Raw genomic sequence first — 18,204 nt, 5'->3', positions numbered from 1 at the left:
TATTAAATGTTCAGGTAAGGCTGCGTAGGGTCCCTGAGTGGCACTAATGGATTGCACTTGATGGCTACAGTACATTGACAGAGAATTTCTGGAAGTTCTAGTTGGGTTTAGAAAAGGCCATGGCACTAGGGATAGCATTGCTAATGTAAGATAAACCTTGGCTAAAAGCACAGAATACTAGAAGAACGTCTATTTATGTTTTATTGACTACGCAAAGACATTTAACTGTGTGAATCATAACAAAATATGGCTAACATTGAGAAGAATGGGAATTCCAGAACACTTATTCATGCTTATACAAAACCTATTCCTGGACCAACCTGTTGGCCAAACAGAGCAAGGGAACATTGCGTGGTTTAAAAATAGGGAAGCTGTTCATCAGGGCTGTATCCTTTCTCCACACCTATACAATCTGTATGATGAGCCAATCGTTAAAGAAGCTACATTTTACGAAGAAGAATGTGGCATCAGGATTGGAGGAAGATTTATCAATAACCTACATATGGAGATGACAACCTGGCCTGCTGAAACTGAGGGGGAGCTGAACCTTGCTAAAGTGAGGGGCTTGAAGTGCTTGCTGCAGAGCATTAAGGACCTCAGCCTTCAATATGGATTATATTTCAACATTAAGAAAATAAAAATCCTTACCAGGCCAGTAGGCAACATCATGGTAGATTATTTCATCTTGCTTGGATCCATGATGAAAATCATTAGTACCAGCAGTAAAGAGATCAGGAAATGTATAGTTTGGGAAAGTTGACTATCAGGGACCACTCCAAAGAGCAATGAATTTCACTGAAGAGCAATGATGTCAGTTTAAAGACTAAGGTACACATGATTCAAGTCATAGTCTTTCTAATCATTTGCTATGCACCTGAGAACTGGACAATGAAAAAGGATGACAGGAGAAGAATCAATGCCTTTGAACTGTGGTCTTGGAGAAGAATAATGACTACTTCATGGACTGCCAAAAGAACAAACAGATACGTGTTAGAGAAAGTGCAACCAGAGTGTTTCTCAGAGGCAAGGTTGGTGAAGCTTTGTCTCACATACTTTGGACATGCTGTTAAGTCAGACTACTCCTTGGAGAGGGACATCATGTTTGGAAAAGAGGAAGGTCAGCAGAAGAAAGGAAGAGCTTCAATGAGTTGGATAGAGTCACAGTGTCTATGGTAATGGGCTCAAGTGTGTCAGGGATTATAAGTATGGTCGATGATATGATGCAAATCTGTTGCTCATAGGGTTGCTGTGAGTTGTACTCGACTTGATGGCACTTAACAACAACAGCAACAATTTGACCTTATAGTTGACTCACTGGCACCTAAAAACAAGAGCTACCTGAACTCTGGTGGCCCAATGGGGAGAGATTTTCCCTACCAACCCGAAGGCTCTTGTTAGATGCTGTTGAGTGTAAAAGGACTGAGAGCGCCTCTGTGAACAACAGATCTGAACTTTGCCTTATCCAGCAACAACCTCACCAGGCTCGGGGCCATTGTTACAACCACTGTGTCAATCCTTCTTTCTGAGGGTCTGACTCTTTTTTCTCTGACTCGTCTTTTTCCAAGGATTAGTCCCTCTGGACAACAGGCACAAAGTAGGTGAAATGAGGTTTTTCACTTTTTTGCCTCTAAGGAGCAACTTAGCTGCACTTTATAGTTTTGGCAGTCCATGGAATAGTCAGTACTTTCAGCCAAGACCACCAGAAAAGCATAGAAAATTCAAAGGCATCGATTCTTCCTCCACCATCCATTTTCAATGTCCAGCTTCCAGGTGCATAGGAAGCCCTTGAAAATGCTGTGACCTGGGAAATGCACACCTCAGTCTTTAAACAGATATCCTTGCTTGTCAGCACTTCAGAGCCTCTCGAGAGCAGATTTTCCCAATGCAGTCCATCTCCTGATGTCTCGATTGCTGCTTCCACAGGTGTTGATTTATGTGGATCCAACTAAAATGAAATAGTTGACAGCCTCAATCTTTTATCCATCTATTATGATGTTACCTCTCGATCCCCAGGCATATAGCTTGAAAACAACAGCTGCTCCTCTGGAGGAAGATGGACAACCCCCTCTTACAGGATTTACAGGCTCTGAAAACCCACTGGAGGGCCAGCTATGAACTGATTCTGATTTGACAGCAATGAGTGAGACTGTGACTGTGAACCTGAAGGCTGGTAGTTCAAACTCACCCAGTGATGGTTTGGGAGAAAACCCAGAGATGGGTCTTTACAAAGATCACAGCCAAGAAACCCCTATAGAGTGCTTTTAATTTGTGATATATGAGGTTCCCAGGAATCTGAATTCACTCTTTTTTAAAAGTTAATTTTGATGAAAGTTTACAGAGACTTTGGATTTCCATTCATTCATTGTTGCACTTTTCTCCCCACTCCACCCCGCGGCCCCCAATTTGCTCTTCTCTTTGAAAAGTAAAAGAAAATTTATTTCATTGTTATACAATCCTTCCCCTCAGGTCCACTCTACTGTGCAGCCTTCCTTCTGGACTCCTGTCATAACATATATAATCATATATCCCTTTTAAATAATTTAATATGTTTTAATGAAGTATACTTTATCCCCTCTTTCTCAGTCTCCCCCCAACCCCGATGCCAGTCCTCTTTTATAACGGTGGTATTATGCAGTATTTGTCGTTTTGTGACTCAGATATTTCACTCAGCATAATGTTCTCCAGGGTCACCCATTTTTAATAATATTTCATGAGTTCCTTGTTTTTCAATGCAACATAGTGTTCCATTGTGTGAATATACCAGAGCTTCTCTATCCATTTGTTTGTTGATGGGAAATTGGGTTGTTTCCAATTCTTTGCTATTGTGAACAAAGCCTCAATAAACCTGGATGTATATATATCTGCTTGGGTGGCAGTTATGGTCTCTTCGGGGTATATTCCCAGTAGTGAAATTGCTGGATCAAATGGAATTTCTATTTGTAACGTTCTGAGAAAGAGCCATATAGCCTTACATGGTGGTTGTACCATTTTACACTCCCACCAACAGTGAATAAGGGTTCCAGTTTCTCCACAACCTCATCAGCATTTGTTGTTTGCTGTTGTTAAATTTTGCTATTCTTACTGGGGTGAGATGATATCTCATAGTTGCTTTGCTGAATTTGCTCTTCAGCTTTGGGACCCAGGCTGGGTTTGGTTTGGCCTTTGCTAGGTTCCTAGGTTATTGGTCGTAATGTGCCATTGAGTAGGAATCAACTCATAGTAGACTCTTCAGAAAATTTTCAGAGACAGTAAATCACATGGTGGAGATTGCCCATCTTTCTCCCGACCTTTCACTTACCTGCTCTTGTTAGGTACCCTGTGAACAATGACCTATACTCTACCCTATCCTGTGCTCATCATTTCTGCTATAATTGAGCCCATTGTTATAGGCACTATGTGAATCCCTCTCATTGAGGTTCTTCCTCTCTTTTGCCGGCCCTCCTCCTTTCCAAGAATGATGTCTTCTTCCAAAGCGCCAGCATGCCTAAAGTATGTGAGACAAAATTTGACTTCTTCACCCCATGAAGCGTCATAATTGTACTTTTTCTGAGACTTGTTTGTTCTTTTGAAAGTCCATGGGATATTCAGTAATCTTTTCCATCACCTAGGGAGCTCTGGTAGCCTAGTGATAAAGAGCTGTACTGTCAAACTGAAGGCACACGGTTCGGATCCACCATCTGCTCTGCTGGGGACGGGTGGAAAATCTCCTCCAGTGTCTTTTACAGCCTCTGAGAACCTGGTGGAGGGTCAGTTGTGGGCCTGTTCTGACTCGATTGTACTTAACAACTTCTCCAACACAACAACAACGGCATCAAGTCTTCCGCTATCACCCTTATTTGTTGTCCAATTTTCAGATGCACAGCAAGTGATTAAAGAGACGATGGCTTGGATCGGGTGCACCTCAGTCTTTAAACTGACATCATCACTCTTGAACACTTTGGAGAGGTCTTAGAGGGCAGATTTTCTCAATGTAGCGCCTCTTTCTGATTGTTTGACTGTTCGTATCAAAGGACTGTGGATCCAAGTAAAATGACATCCCTGGCAACTTCAATCTTTTCTCCATCTATTGGTCTTCAATATCTATTAATGTTGCCTATTTGGTCTAGTGGTGAAGATTTTCATTTTCTTGATGTTAAGATGTAATCCATGCGGAAGGCTTTGATCTTTGGTAGCAAGTGTTTCAAATCCTCTTCACTTTCAGCAAGCAATGTTGACACTTTTATCTCCAGGTTCTTGAATGATCTGCTCAGCATACAGACTGAATAGGTATGGGGTAACCTTTCTAGATTTTAAACCAGGCAGTGTTCCCTTGCTCTGTTGGGACAGAAGCGTCTTGGTGTAGGTCTAGGTTTCACATAAGCCTAGGTTAAGTGTTCTGAGATTCCTTCTCATTTTTCTCATGGCTGGTGTTATGTGCCGTCCAGTCGCCTGCAACCCATAGCGACCCTATCTCACTAATTCCGACACACCAACCCCTTATTGCCCCAGTTACTGTTATCAACCCTTCTCATCAAGGTCTTCCTCTCCGGCGCTGGCCCTCCACCCTTCGGAGCATGTCCTTCTCCAAGGATTTTAGTCCTAATTTGTTATGATCCACACAGTAAATGCCTTGCCCATTAGGCTATTAAGAATTCTCCAATAAAAAAAAAAAAAAGAATTCTCCCCAGTTTATCCTGGTAATAGGAGCCAGCTCTTGGGGATCCTTGAATTCTGAGAAATTTCTCCAATCACAGGAAGCTGCTCCCTTTCACTAGCCTGGGTGCCTCGCCGCCCTGTCACAGCCTCCCCAGCTGCCTTTTCCCCGTCACCTGGGCGCTCCGTGCCGATCCCTCCCTTTTCGCTCTGCTTGGGAGGGCAGTAGACCGAGGAAGCTTGATGGACTTTTTCCTGGAGAGGGTGAGGGGAAGTCGCCTCCGGGCATGACTAGCAAGGGCACAATCGCTTGGAACCTCTTTGAGCGCAGGGCTGTTAGGAGGAAGACGCGCGCGCGCTCCCAGAAGCGGCTCCAGGCGCCCCCTCGGGCCAGAGCTGAGCGCGGCAAGGGTGGAACCAAGGATGGAACAAGGAGAGCCCCCAAGGCAGGCGCAACTCTGCCCGCGGGCTCGGCGCAAACTGGGCGGAGCTGGCAAAGCCTGCCAAAGGGTTTGAGTGGACATCCCCACCAGCTGGGGACATCCAGAGCAGCTGGGGACACTCTTCTTGGTAGTCACCAGGGTGCATGTGTGTGGGAATGTTGCAAACGTAACAGGGGGTCCCCCCAGTGCGAGAGTGAGCCGGCCCCCAGGTAGAGGCCAGAGTCTAGGGAAATCCTCTCCCCAGAAGTCTAGTGCCCTGAGCCGACCCGGGCCCAGCCAGTGGACGAAAGCCAGCGGCCCAGCGGGGTCACCGCCGCCCCGAGGGCGGGACCAGGGCGGGGCCGAGGTTCTCGCGGCAGGTGCCGGGGGCGGTGCCGGCGTGCCCCCGGGAGGCCGTTCTGGAAGGCCAGAGGCGGGTCAGAGAAGCGGCCAGTGCAGGCGACACCCAGGAGCCTGCGGGCAGCGGCTGCGGTCACAGGTGCCGCGCAGGAAACGGTGTCCTAGCTCTGGGCATCAGAACCTCGGCGTTGGAAACGAAGGTTTCCAAGCTGACCCCAACGCTGGACACCGAGGCCCGCGGGCCGGAGAGCAGAGCCCTGGGGTCGTCGGAAGAGTGGGGCCACGAGCCCCCCGGGCCAGAGGGCCAAGCCCCCGGGCCTGCTGCAGAGTGGAACAGCGAAGTCCCAGAGCCCCCTGCAGAGCTGGGCGCCGAGACCCCGGAGGAAGACAGGGAAGCCTGCGGATCACCAGCCGGGCAGGACGCAGAAGGTTCCGGGGCGTCCGAAGTCGGGGGCTCTGAAAACCTGGGGCTGGGGAGCGAAGAGTCCGGATCGTCCGAAGCGCGGAGTGCAGAGGACTTGGGGCAGTGTGTCCCTCAAGTTCCTGAGACTCCCTCCTCGGGGTCAGACCTGGTAGCCCCTCAAGAGCATCTCCCCTTACTCCCTGAAGCCCGCGCACCAACCCCGGAGGAGCCGCTCATGGAGACGCCCATCGAGCGCGAAATCCGGCGCAGCTGCGAGCGCGAGGAGAGCCTGCGCCGGAGCCGAGGGCTGAGCCCACGCCGCGCGGGCCGCGAATTCGTCGAGCTGCGCGTGCGGCCGGTGCTCACCCGGCCCGGCCCCGACCCCGCGCTCCCGCGCGCCTTGGAACGCGCGCGGGCGGGCGCGCAGATGCAGCGAGACATCGAGCGGGAGGCCCACCGCCAGGCGGCGCTAACACGCGCCACCGCCCCGGAGCCCAGCGCCCCGCCGCTGCCGCCGCAGCAGCAGCAGCAGCGGCTGGGCGAGCTCAGGCGATTCTTCGAGGCTGCCGGGGAGTGCGGCCCCACGACCGCAGACGGCGCGGGCCTGCAGAAGCCGCCGGAAGGCAGAGGCCCGCGGCGCTCGGCCGCGCAAAGCCGGTGCCCGGTGCTGGCCCGCGCCCCGCAGTTCGCCGAGATGTCGCTGCTGGAGCAGGAGGTGCGCGAGGTGCAGGAGCGCGAGCGGGAGCTGCAGCGCCAGCGGCGCAGCATCTACGGCACCGCCGAGTTCAAGGAGCCCGCGCCCAGCCTCACGGGTGAGCCACGGGCGCCGGGACGCAGGGACCCCACCCGCGCCTCCTCCCCTGCTGTCCAGTCGCCCTTCTGGTTCTTGAGGTCCCTGCTCAAGTTCAAAGATTTCCTGACCTCTCCGTTCTGTTTCCTTCCCACCCCCAGTACCCCCCTGGGTGGGTGGACTCCAGGATTCACCTTCCATGGATCAGGGATTCTGGGTTCCTTTCTCTTTGCCAGATTCTAGGGACCCCTGCCCCACTTCTGTTATTTCAAATCTTCCCTCTGAACTTTGAGGGCTCCTGCCTCCCCACTCTTCTATTCGCCTCCCTCATCCTTCAGGTTCCTGAGTCCCCAGAAAGCCTCCAGGGGGAGGAGGGAGGTGAACGCCTGTGTGTGTTTAAGGGGCACGGCTGGCCTCTTCTGTCCCTGCCGGCCGCCACCAGCAGATGAGAGGAAAGGCAGCCGGCTGAGCGCCCCTTTCCGCCGCAGCGAGTACCGGTGATGGAAAGCTGGCGGTGATCTGGCCCCCTCGCAGGAAGCCTTCGGAGAACGGCCTGGCGCAGGTAGGAGCCCCTTCCCATTGTGCTCGAGCACTTGTGTCCCCCTCCTCCCAGTGCGCCACGCACACACGATACCGGGTCACGAATGTGCATGTCCACTGCCGCTGAGGCGCGCCTCTGGGCCAGGACCCAAAGGCCAGAGGGAAGCCAAGGGGTCAAGAGACCCAAACAGTCCCCACTCAACGCTGGGCGTCCCCACCTCGGTGCGCACACCCCCAGGCCACCTTCAGATTGGGCTCCTCTCCCCAGGAGGAGCGCAAGCCTTGAGGCTTGGAGCAGGCTGGGACACCCAGAGGAAGGAACCTTCATGATGGAAGACTGGGTGAAGGGCACCCCCAGGAATGCCCGTGGAGGAATGCCCCTGGATCGCAGGGAGGCCCAGTGAGGGGTCGTCTGCAGCGGATGAGGAAATCTACCAGTCCGTCCCTGAGCTCGGTTTTGTGAAACTGACCTGAAGCCCTCTCCCCGGTAAAACTCTTTTAGTCCCTTTCCTGACAACCTGACCACTATGCATGCCCGCCCCTGCTAATGCAAGTTCAGCCTTCCGCGTAACTCTGCAAACCCAACCAGCTTCTCCCTTCGCCTCTGATGGTTAAAGGGCCAAGGTCGCGGCCTTAGCTGCCACCCACTCCCCAATAAAGGCCCTTCGCTCTGAGCAGTGCGGTCTGTTTTCTTCAGGCACCTCTCCACCGGGCTGGGGCCAGAACGGGCAGGTGACGGAAGGTCGGAGAAAGGCAGGGGAGAGGCGCGGTCAGGTGTGCGCGAACGCGCTCTTAGCACCGGGTTCCTGCGCCTCCCGCTCCGCGGCCCGGCCCGGGCCCGGATACCCCCTCGCGGTCTAAGCGCGAACTGCGGCGTCCGGACCGACGCGCGCCCGCGCGCGCTCGCTTTCTCACCGCCGCGTTGTCAAAATTTATTGGTGCCAGCGGCGTGCCCTGCGCTGGGTGTTGGCTAGACAGATGATTTAAGGCTGTTCATGTCCTGGGGAGGAAAACAAATAGCTGCCGCGCGAGGGGGGGGGCGGGGAACAGGAGGCGCAACAAGTTCCTTCGCAGGGCATGTTGATAATCTGCCCAGCAGTTGCAAACTTAAGATGTCAAACTTAAAGGGCCCGGCAAGAAGAAGGAAACGGGACAGCTATGAAGCAATAAAGAGGGGTGGCGTCTAGGGGGCTGAAAAACAAATGAGCGAACTCAGTGGTGCCCTAACTTCCGCTTTTCAAAAGCCAGACTGGGAACTGGGCTTTCAAAAGAGACATCTATTGAACTTTAAAATGATTGTATTTAGAAAAATGCCTTAAAATTTTTGGAGCTTGGGTGGAGCACCAACGCCACCTGTTTGCGACAGGGCTTGTGGCCAGCTGTTAATTGCAAGCCCTGGCTGACTTCTCTGTCCTCGGACAAGGGTTTTCAAGGCCCTTTGGATGGGGCTCAAGTGGGTCTGTGAATCTCTGAGTGGTTTGTAAAACTATGTGTAATCATGTTCTGAGGAATGCAGAAAACAAACAGCTCCTTGGAGGGGCACTGAGACCCAGGGAAGGTTTTTAAATCACAGTTTAAACTTGTTAGCTGTCCCCTTCTCATGGTGGCCTCCTAGGGTTGGGCAGTTTCGATCCACAGGGGTTTTTAATCAGCTGATTTTTTCAGAGTAGCTCACCAGACCTTTCTTGCTACTCCACCTTATCTGGAGGCGTCTATTCATCATCGTAGCAACATCACGGCCTCCACTGGCAAGGATGCAATGTACTGGCTGGAAACTGAACTGGGGTGGGGGAATCTCCTGCGCAGGTGAGAATTACACCCACTGAGTCATTATGGAATTAAGACCATTAAGTCAGTATGGGCCTCTGTTTAAAGTCTTAGATCTGTCCAGCCTATGCCCTGGACCTAACAACAGGCCTGTCCCTACAGAGAGGACAGGAAACAGCTAAACAAAACTAAGAATGAACAACTCACCTCGCACTGTACCCAAGAGCACCTGAGCCCCAAAATGGTCTGCTCTGACCCTGTTAATGGTGACCACAAGCAGCAGCACCATGACATTATGGCATCTGGGGAGGCCAGGGAAGAGCCAAGGTTGCCAAGGGGAGTAATGGAAACATCCAGAACCTGTTTTTAATTCTTGGAAAGGGAGCTAAGAACCAAGCATGTGAACAGTGGGGTGAGAGAAGCATGTGTAGCCAGGACTGTGTATGTACAAAGAGCTGCCTTTGTGGTTACTGGTGCCATCAGGTTGACTCTGGCTTAAGTGACCGACCTCAAAGGGCAGAGCAGAACTACTTACAGGGCCTAGGCTGAGAGCACACTGCTAAGTCTTTTCTCCTGTGGAGTGCTGGTGGACCCCACCTCAGACCTGTTAGCAGCCAAGAGCTTAGCTGTCGTGCTACTGTGTCTCCTGTTCTCAAATTTTACTGCGTACAAAGATCACAGCACCTAGCAGCAACAAAATCACCTGAGGCTCCCTCATTAGATGAGAATCGGATGTGGGATTTTAGCCTCAGAACTTTTTTTTTTTAAAGCTCCAGGTGGTTCTGAGCAACAGCCAAGTTTGAGAACCATGTTGTAGAATAGGACGAAGCACTATGCATAGTGCTCGGAGCAGCCTGGCATTGTTAGAAATACACATTCTCAGGCCTCACCCTAGGGCTAGAACAAGCCCCGTGACTGTGATGCACGGTCCAATCATGAATGTAAACAGTTCTCTTGCAACACGACCCAGGAAATCAAGCCCATTTCCTTCCCTTCCCTGTATTGTTACCAACCACCCGAAACCCTAGCCTTAAGTATCCTTTAGATTTTTCCTAAAAGAGACAATTTAGAGACGTGCAGTAAATGCAAAATTTACACGAGATTGCAAAAGCTTAGTATTATATTTCTGGTTTGTGGTGGGTTTTTAAAAAATATCTCAGTTTTTCACACTGAATGCATGTTGAAGTATTTTGAAGAAAGAGGGAGTTCTGGTGGCACAGTCTGTGGAGAATTGCAATGCTGACCCAAAAGGCAGCTTCTCTGGAGGTTCGAATCCACCCACGGCTACACAGAAGAGGAGTCAGGTCCTCCCATGGGATTTATAGTCTTGGAAATCCGCCAGAGGGTCAGCTATGAGTCTGAACTGACTCAAGGAGGAAGCTGCGGACTCTATTGCAGAAGTAGTTGGACTATCTCGCAGGAATGTGGTGATGTTTCTCCAGGACTGTCTTGAGGAGGGTGAATGGGTCTATAAGGGGGAAAAGTGCGACCCTGTTCAGCCCATCCTGCTCCATTCTCCCCAGATGATACTACTGGAGACACCGAATCATCATCAGGCAACGCTTCAAGATGCTCATGACCCAGCAGCCACGTCCTATCCTCCGAGGGCCCCTGGTATTTCACTTTCACGTCTCATCTGCTGCTTGCTACCCCTCGGAGAGTTTCCATTACCAAGTTCTGCAGTCTGTGAGCCATGAAGCTCTGTCTCCTTCTCTCCTGTCTTTCTGGAGTCCAGCCTCGGCCTCGATCATTCATGGTAGCCTCTCTTTTAAGGGGAGTTAAGTGTGAATAAATACAGTGTGAATCCCCGACAGGTGATTAAAGACAAAATGACTTGGGGAGGGGGAAGAAATAGCAATGAGGGGGTGGGGGGTAAAAGGAAAACATTACATGTGATCTTAGGGGCTACTCGCAATCAGTATCAGGGATCTATAAATTCAGACCTGAGCTGGGCCCAACAAAACAATGATAAATGCAGAAATGGTCACCAAAATGGCAAGGGCTTTGGGGTCCGATCCTGGCTGCACCGCTCACTTGTTTTCCTTCACTGTAAAAAGGGACGGATGGTAATAGTCTCTGTGTTAAGCAAGCGTCGGTACTTGTTGAATACCGGCTCGATCATCCATAGTCGATCATCGATCGCCTGCAAGTGCCATGTATTAGGCAGACGAGTGCTTGCTCAAAAGCTAAGGGCAAGGCTCCAGGTCTCTCTTCCCACTCTAACTATGTCTCGAGTTTGGAAGGAGATCGAAGCGTGCCTTTGTTTAAAGGGAGAAATTCACTGATGAGTAATAAAGCCAGGACAGAAAAGAGTTGATGCCTCCCCCTTCGCCGTGACTCGAGCCAGGTGAGTTTACCTGCCTCCAACTGGATGGATCTCCCCGTCCAGAATTGGGATGCAGCGATGTGGAAACCCCAACGTGGGATGGCGAGCTACACGCAGGGGGCCATCACCCCAACACCGAAGGAAGATCTGACCTCAGCCCTTCGGAAACCGACGACGGGCCTCGCCGGTAGGAGGGACGCCAGAAACAGAAGTCTTTTTGCCGTAAGGGGGGGAATAATCACTTCCGGGTCAAAGCAGGAGCGCAGGCGTGGCTGCGGCTGTGCCAGTGGGGGTTAGATTTCCTGACTACCCGAAGCTCGCGATTTCCTGGTTTCCGGTTGTTCCGCAGCTACTTTTTCCCCTCCCCCCCCTTTTTTTAACTTCAGGCGCACCTGTACGCATGCGCCGCGCTCCCCGTCCGCCAATCAACTTGTGCCATTTCGCTTCTAAAAACCACAACTCCCAGAAGGCCAAGCGAGTGGGCGGGGCCCATGGCTCTTGGGGCAAAGGGGTGCGGCGCTCATAGTAGATTCAGAACGTCTAACCTTTATTTTCTTTATTAACACGTTATAAAAAGACATGCTCATACTCAGAGCCTCGCGGCCGTGCTGGGCTCTAAGCACAAATGATAAGTTTGGCTTGATCTCTTGGAAAGAGAGGCTATCTCTTCGAGAAAGAGTGAGCCCCCGCCCTGTCCCCTTCGCCTGGAGTTTGAAAGTGTCAAACTTCAGCTCCTACTCCGGTTCAAGATCCCTGCGCGGCCTTGGGCCCTGGCCCCGGCCCGGCAGTGCTCGGAGGCGGGGCAGTGCCTGCCTGGCTTGTGAGGATCTGCACCAGCAGGTCAGTGGCCAGCGTGTGCGAAGGCTCCTCGAAGCCGATGGTCAGCAGCTGTTGGTAGTCCCCCAGCGGATAGGTGCACAAAAGCCTGAGAGTGGGGACAAACAGATCTGGAAGTGAGTGGCCCCTGCCCTTCGGGAGCCTCTACTTTCAAGAGAGGCTGCTGCTGAAGAGGCCTTTTCTTAACTCTTTACTAGGTGCCATGGAGTCACAACCGGCTTAGCTGGCCCTAGTGGGTTTTCAGAGGCAGTTTAATCACATGGGAGGAGACTGCCCATCTTCCACGGACTAGCTGGTAGATTGAGCCGCATGCCTTTGGGTTGGCAGCACAGCTCCTTACTAGAGGAGGAAAGATTATTTATTTACAGGGAAAGTTGTTCCTTTGTTGATGAGAAACCCAGAGCGGCGTGGCTCTGGAAAACCACTCTGATCTAGTCAAGTTTCTCAGTTGGCTCTGTGTCTTTGGGCAGGTAACTTAACTTCTCTGAACTTTGTTTCCTTCTCTGTAAAATAGGCCTCGTAGTCTCAATGGGTTGTTATGGGACTCTACATAAAACACTTTTAAGGGCACAATAAAATGTGATCATTATGACCAAGGGAAGCTAATTAAAGTGTTCAGGAAGCTAAGTTATCTTTAGAGGGGAGGTTCCGCCCCTCCACCCGGAGCCCAACTCCTACCATGAAAAAATGTCGTCGTCATCAACAGGTCCCAGGGGCACCCACCGGCCAAGGGACCAGAGCTTCTGGATCTGGGCGCAGGAGTTTGCTGGGCTTTTGCCTGTTTCTTCCCATGTGTCTCGATAGCATAGGAAGTAGCTAGGAGGGGAGGCAGTAGCAATTAAAGTGATCAGTTTCCTACCTATGTTTTGTGGAGGGCTTTGGTTTGGGAGATGAGGTGGAAGCATCTGAAGTTGCCCTGAAGTTCTAAAGTAGGCAAGTGACTCTTAGAGGACTTTCCTCCCCAACCTATTTTTAAGACGAATACTTTTATTTTGATGGGAAGACAGGTTAACTTTAAAAAAAAAAAAAAAAGGTGGGGATGACCTTTAAAAGGCACTGCATTTCCTGGTTGGCTTTTCACACTAAGTGACAGTGGTTTAGAGGCCTGTGTCTGAATTCTGTGGGCGTGTGGGGTAGGGTGTATTTCATTTTGATAGGAGGACTCACTAATCCACAACACGATCTTGCCCCCTGATCTTCAGGTTCCAGCGCATCTTCTTGTAGAGGTATGGGGGGAAGCGGCTGGCGGTGTAGGGAGCTGGGGCACAGTATCTGAAGATGGACATCTCAAGGGAAGGGCTGATGGAGAACGTTCCACAGAAGAAGTTGGAGATGCTGGTGGGAGATGAGAGAATGGAGGATGAGGCTGCACCCAGGGCCACGCTGCTCCCTCCCACTTTCTTACCATTTTACCTGAAGGGGTTAGTGTCCTCCACTTCCACTAGCCCAAAAGAGGCAAACATGAGGACCAGCTGTTCAATACGCAGGGCCAGCTGTTGGGAGATCTGCAACAGCTGCATGGAAGAGGTGGCATTAATAAGAGCATCAGCAGAGATAGTGGCATCACCCCATCCCTAGGCCTGAGACTGTGAGAAGAAAGGTGTGGGGGGGGGTCCAGAAAACTTGCTCCACGCACCCCTTTTCGAAACACCTCCTGCATGGCTCCATAGATGGGGGGCACACTCCGAGCAGCTGCCTCCAGGTACAGGAAATAGGGCTCACACATCTTTAAGAAGGTGGGCATGGCCTCAGCCATCTGTTCCTTCTGTACTCGGTCCCTGCTGGAGAGGGAAGGGGACTTTTACCTGAGGTGCCTCCAGCCCCCATTTCTCCCAGGCGCCTCACCACTTGTATTCTCAGTCTGAACGCCATCATGCAATCCCCCAGCACACCTGCCTCAAAACCCACACCTGACTTTGACTCAACTCGGCCTCCCCTGAGGATTTGAATAGCCGCGGAAAAGTGAGCACCACGGCCCCAGTAAATCCCCTATTCCCTGACCAGGTCATCACTGTATCTTTTGAGGGTCTCGAACTGGTTGCCCCGGAGGGCCATGGGTTCGTTGAACTTCTAGATTTCAAAATCCGAGCCGCCATTTACCAACTGGGAGCCAAAGTCCTTGGGAATCTGGCCACAGAAAGTCCGTGCTGGTCAGGCACGTGAGGAGAACCCCAATCCTCATGGTTCTTCCAAATTGGCTTCCTAATCTGTCAGCTTCAGAAATACTTCCAATTGGCTCCTTGTGGTTTTGAACCTATGGCGTGTGTGTGTGTCTCTAACCTATCACCTCCTCTCTCAAATCTCACCCACCGCCTTGGGCCACCCAGCATCACCTGTAGAGTAAGTAACTCTGGAAGTCATCTGCCTTCTTCCACAGGTAGCGGAACTGCTCGGTGATGGGGAAGAACAGGCTCTCCATGGGTAGGCGAAAAGAAGCTATCGGCCCCTGAGACGGCGGGAAGGCTGCGGCCTCAGGCTGCGGCCCCCGAGGACCTTCGGCCTCCTGCTCCGTGGGGTCCGCAGGCCTCTGTGGAGGCTTCGCCCAGGGCTCTGGACCGGACGGTGCTTCAGGCTCAGGTCCCTCCGTCTCCTCCGGAGGTGGTGCTTTTTCCTCGCCTCCCCGGGGTTGTACGTCCACGAACCACTGCTCTGAGGCCATCACCCTGGGGCCCCGGAGCGCCTGAAAGCGCACACACGTCGGCGGCCGCAGGTTAAAGCCTCGGACTTGCCTCCAGCAGCTCGCCCCCTACCTCGACCTCCCAACCAGCGCCTCGCCGTCTAGAGGTCGCCTCATTTGAATTTCAACAAGCGGAAGGGGCGCGGAGCTCGCAGCCGCGCGCCCTCGGGGGTCCCGTGCACCCGCACGCTGCGCGCAGCACCCGCCAAAACCTGGGCCCCGCGCGCGCGGGCGAAGCCGGTCCGCACCAGCACAGAGGGGCCAGGCCTTTCTCGCTGGGAGGCAGTTTTCTAGGGGGGCTGGGATCTCCACCTTGTATCCAAGCCCCTGATAAAGGCTTAAAGGAGACCCAGGCCCCACCGGACAGGTCCCTCAGGCCGAACCACCTCACGGGGTTGAGAAACTCAAGACAATTGGGCAGAGATTTGAAATGTACTTGGCTGATCTAAACAACTCTCATTAAAAGTTTTCATGTGGCCCAACTCTTCTCGTTTTATGGTGCAGAAATTAAGGCCTAATAGACCCTACTTCAGTTGCCTAAAAGATCTGGGCCTCAGAAATTGGATTCTCTAGAGGGTCAAGTTTGACAAGTATTTATCTTTTGTTGTGGTGGTGGTGGTGTTCCGTCAAGTCAAATCCAACTGGGACAGGAGACTGCCCCTCCTTTTCCAGTGAAGCATCTAGTGGATTTGAACTGAGCGCCTTCAAGATTGCAGCACAGCTTCTTGCCACTAGGCCACCAAAGCACCCTGACAAGCATTACATTTTATCAAGGCAGACTAATTAATTACACTTGGAGCCCGAGAGTAAAGCATTCAGGCTCTTGAGGCTTGAACTACTAATCCTACAGGTTGATGACAGTGGGAATCCAGCCTGCTGTGCTGTGTGGCAGGCAGAAGGAAGGCCTGGCAAGATGGCAGCAGTGAAAAACTCATTGGTTGCAATTCTACTCGGTTACACATGGAGCCAAATAGAATAGTTTGGGGTTTTTGGTGGGGAGATGTGGGTGTGACTGCACAGGCATCATTACCCTCTTGCCCTACGACTTCAAGCTGCTTCATGTATAAAGTGGGTTTGGGAAAAGTCTCTCATGCAGAGGACAGGAAAAAGCCTGGTAGTCAGCTGCTGGCCACTCCACAAGACATTTTTAAACGTCAGTGTCTGGACATGGAAGATGTCAGAGAACAAATCAAATACTCCTGCAGGGCCCATCATACTCCAGTCACCAAGCAGCCTCCTCCCAAAACATCTCTATCCTTAATTATCCTAAGCTCCACTGGAGGGTTGGGGGTTGGGAAAATACTCGAAACACCTCTTCCTCAGACCCATTCACGAAACCAACTCCCTGGTCATTTTCTTTTTTTAAAATTTTATTTAAAAAACCTTCGGTGCAATATTAAAAAGCAATACAGCCAGCTGGAGCGACGACCGACAGACAGAAAGGGGAGTAGGAAAGACCCAGTGACCCTGCTCCGGTACTCTTGGGGCCTGGTGGCCAGGAGACTGGGAAGGGTCATGGATGGTGGGGAAGGAAGGAAAGGCCACCCACCCACCAAAATGAACAGGCAGAAGAAAACATTTATATAGGAAACATCTGGCTGAACGGAATAGGATCTTGGGGAGATAGGAGGAAGCCCCAGTTTTTTCCATCAATGTCCTGGGGTTGGGGGGATTGGCCTCTTGGGATGAAATGAGCAGGCCCTGTCCCATCTTATACCCCAACATGGAGTCCGAGATGTGCTGGGGGGCAGATGTGGGGATCAGGATGGGGAGACATGGGGTAGATGAGTAGGAAAATACACCCTCATTGGAATCTGCCATGAGGGCTGAAGGTATCCCCATCCAGAAGCTTCTGGACTCTGCGGGACCTGGGGTGAGACTGGGACTGGAATGGAGGGGGGTTGGGGTGAGGCCGGCGCTCAGCCTAGAAAGCCATCGGGGTCGTCATCCTCAAAGTGGCCTTGCTGTAGCACCTTGATGTGGTGCTCGTAAATTTTCAGGGCTGGACCGAGGCGGATAGACAGGCCGGTCAGCACGTCTGTGCGCTGCATAAGTAGCAACGACTTGCCGTCGATTTCCTGGGCGAGACAGAAACAGAGCTGGGTCGGAGCAGAGTCCCGAAGCCGAGGACCTCAGGGAGTCTGCCCGTTCAGGCCAGGAGCTCACCTGCTCTTGGAAAGCTGTGGCCTGCTCGGGGAAGCCAGCTTCTGTGAAATACTCCACAACATCCATCACCGTCCACTCCACAGGGTCGGTGGGCTTCTCCTTGCGCCCAGAACTGCAACAAAACGGGAAGACCAGTGAGAGGTGATACCCACTCTTGTTCTGCTGCACAAGCCCGAATGTGGTACTCCTGTATCTCATGCTTCGACTTACGGGCAGCCAAAGGGGGTCCCATCAGCCCCAGGTAGCGCTGGTTTTCCTGGGGGCAAAGGCACGGGAGATGGGGAGTCTGGCCCAGTGGTAGCAGAGGCTAAGGAAATAAGAAGCACTGTCTGTAGTTTTGAAGACGGATTTCTCTTCACCTGGCACACCCCACCTAAAAGTCATCCTTACCTGAACCCCCTTCCTTATTCATAGCGGCCATGGAGAAGGCCTGGCGGGTGCCTCCGATGGGCACTGACCCCCGCCCTTCATCTTGACCCTGGTGGGGTCCACAGGGTGTCCACTCCTTGACCCTCTCCTTAGCACTCTGAGGACCCCGCTCGCCATTAAGCTGGTGATGCTGGGCACCAGAGGGACGGTCACCCTCAGGCACCTCAGAGCCCTCTGACACATCATCTTCATCGTCGTCATCATCATCATCGTCTTCATCCTCTTCCTCCTCCTCTTTCTCAAGCACTCGCTCTTCCCCACCTCTCTGCGTCCAAAAGACAGGCAAACCAGATTAATAGTTATGGTAATGCGGCGCCCAGGCCTCAGGCCCCAGGACGAAGCCGCGTGTCCAATGCCACCTTTAATAACATGGACTAACTTTTATGAATTCGCTCCGTGCCAGGCCCTGAGTTAACAGCGCCCTCAGCAGCCAAATCGCGCTAAGCTGATTCAACAACCCCAAGGGGTCGCTACTGATACTAAGTCGCGTCTGAACAGTGTAAACTGAGGCTTGAAACGATTAAGTCACTTGCCAAGGTCACCACGCACCAAGCCCTCAAAGAAGAAGCGAAAAGCCCCAACCATTTCATCCCTCCCGGGACTCGCGCCCCCTCCACTAACTTCGCCCGCACCTGCCCACCGCGCTGTGCCGCGCCCCCCCTTCCCGGCGCGCTCACCTTGCTCCGAGACGCGCGGGCGCTAGCGGCTGGCGGCGCCCGTCCAGGCCTGTCCCCTCGGGGCAGCGCAAGCGCTCCGAGGCGGGTGCGCTCCAAGCGGCCCCGCGCCGCTGCCTCCTCTTCCAGTAACCCTTGCACGCGGCCGCGGGTTAGGCGGCCGCCGGCTCCACCGCTACCC

At 52.5% G+C, this 18,204-nt stretch overlaps 3 protein-coding genes and 1 pseudogene across 3 annotated transcripts in view; 2 read left to right on the top strand and 2 right to left on the bottom strand.

Moving 5' to 3' along the window:
- The first annotated feature begins 6,052 nt into the window (after window positions 1-6,052).
- On the top strand, window positions 6,053-8,008 carry LOC102858188 (uncharacterized protein LOC113230-like). The gene is made up of 3 exons (XM_006900817.1): window positions 6,053-6,629; window positions 7,096-7,169; window positions 7,808-8,008. Exons 1-3 carry the CDS (start codon window positions 6,053-6,055, stop codon window positions 8,006-8,008), a joined length of 852 nt encoding a protein of 283 aa, XP_006900879.1.
- Window positions 8,009-10,344: 2,336 nt separating this feature from the next.
- On the top strand, window positions 10,345-11,766 carry LOC102857777 (annotated as a pseudogene).
- A 218-nt stretch (window positions 11,767-11,984) lies between these two features.
- On the bottom strand, window positions 11,985-14,736 carry LOC102857376 (chromosome unknown open reading frame, human C19orf67). Its single transcript, XM_006900816.1, has 6 exons — window positions 14,411-14,736; window positions 13,714-13,858; window positions 13,491-13,591; window positions 13,245-13,412; window positions 12,756-12,893; window positions 11,985-12,165 (listed from the first exon to the last, which is right to left on the bottom strand). Exons 1-6 carry the CDS (start codon window positions 14,734-14,736, stop codon window positions 11,985-11,987), a joined length of 1,059 nt encoding a protein of 352 aa, XP_006900878.1.
- A 1,937-nt stretch (window positions 14,737-16,673) lies between these two features.
- SAMD1 (sterile alpha motif domain containing 1) overlaps window positions 16,674-18,204 on the bottom strand; it is a 4,589-nt gene continuing 3,058 nt past the window's right edge. Inside the window, exons 3-7 of the mRNA XM_006900815.1 lie at window positions 18,027-18,198; window positions 17,311-17,614; window positions 17,131-17,227; window positions 16,921-17,032; window positions 16,674-16,832 (exon numbers count right to left, since the gene is read on the bottom strand). Of these exons, the coding sequence (XP_006900877.1) occupies window positions 16,674-16,832; window positions 16,921-17,032; window positions 17,131-17,227; window positions 17,311-17,614; window positions 18,027-18,198 (844 nt within the window). The remainder of the gene's footprint in view (window positions 16,833-16,920; window positions 17,033-17,130; window positions 17,228-17,310; window positions 17,615-18,026; window positions 18,199-18,204) is intronic.

Source organism: Elephantulus edwardii, unplaced genomic scaffold (genome assembly GCF_000299155.1).
Source record: "Elephantulus edwardii isolate Elephantulus edwardi_28Jun2011 unplaced genomic scaffold, EleEdw1.0 scaffold00296, whole genome shotgun sequence".
Taxonomy (NCBI): domain Eukaryota; kingdom Metazoa; phylum Chordata; class Mammalia; order Macroscelidea; family Macroscelididae; genus Elephantulus; species Elephantulus edwardii.
The sequence above is the reverse complement of the archived record's forward strand: the minus strand, read 5'-3'. Positions and strand labels throughout refer to the sequence as shown.

Excerpts from the sequence above, each read along its gene's own strand:
- LOC102858188 (XM_006900817.1), top strand. The coding sequence starts at position 6,053 with ATGGAGACGCCCATCGAGCGCGAAATCCGGCGCAGCTGCGAGCGCGAG. Across the intron at positions 6,630-7,095 it reads GCCCGCGCCCAGCCTCACGG|CGAGTACCGGTGATGGAAAG; the intron begins GTGAGCCACGGG and ends TTTCCGCCGCAG. Across the intron at positions 7,170-7,807 it reads CGGAGAACGGCCTGGCGCAG|GCCCTTCGCTCTGAGCAGTG; the intron begins GTAGGAGCCCCT and ends TCCCCAATAAAG.
- LOC102857376 (XM_006900816.1), bottom strand. The coding sequence starts at position 14,736 with ATGGCCTCAGAGCAGTGGTTCGTGGACGTACAACCCCGGGGAGGCGAG. Across the intron at positions 13,592-13,713 it reads AGGAGGTGTTTCGAAAAGGG|CTGTTGCAGATCTCCCAACA; the intron begins GTGCGTGGAGCA and ends TCTTCCATGCAG. Across the intron at positions 13,413-13,490 it reads GAGGACACTAACCCCTTCAG|CATCTCCAACTTCTTCTGTG; the intron begins GTAAAATGGTAA and ends ATCTCCCACCAG.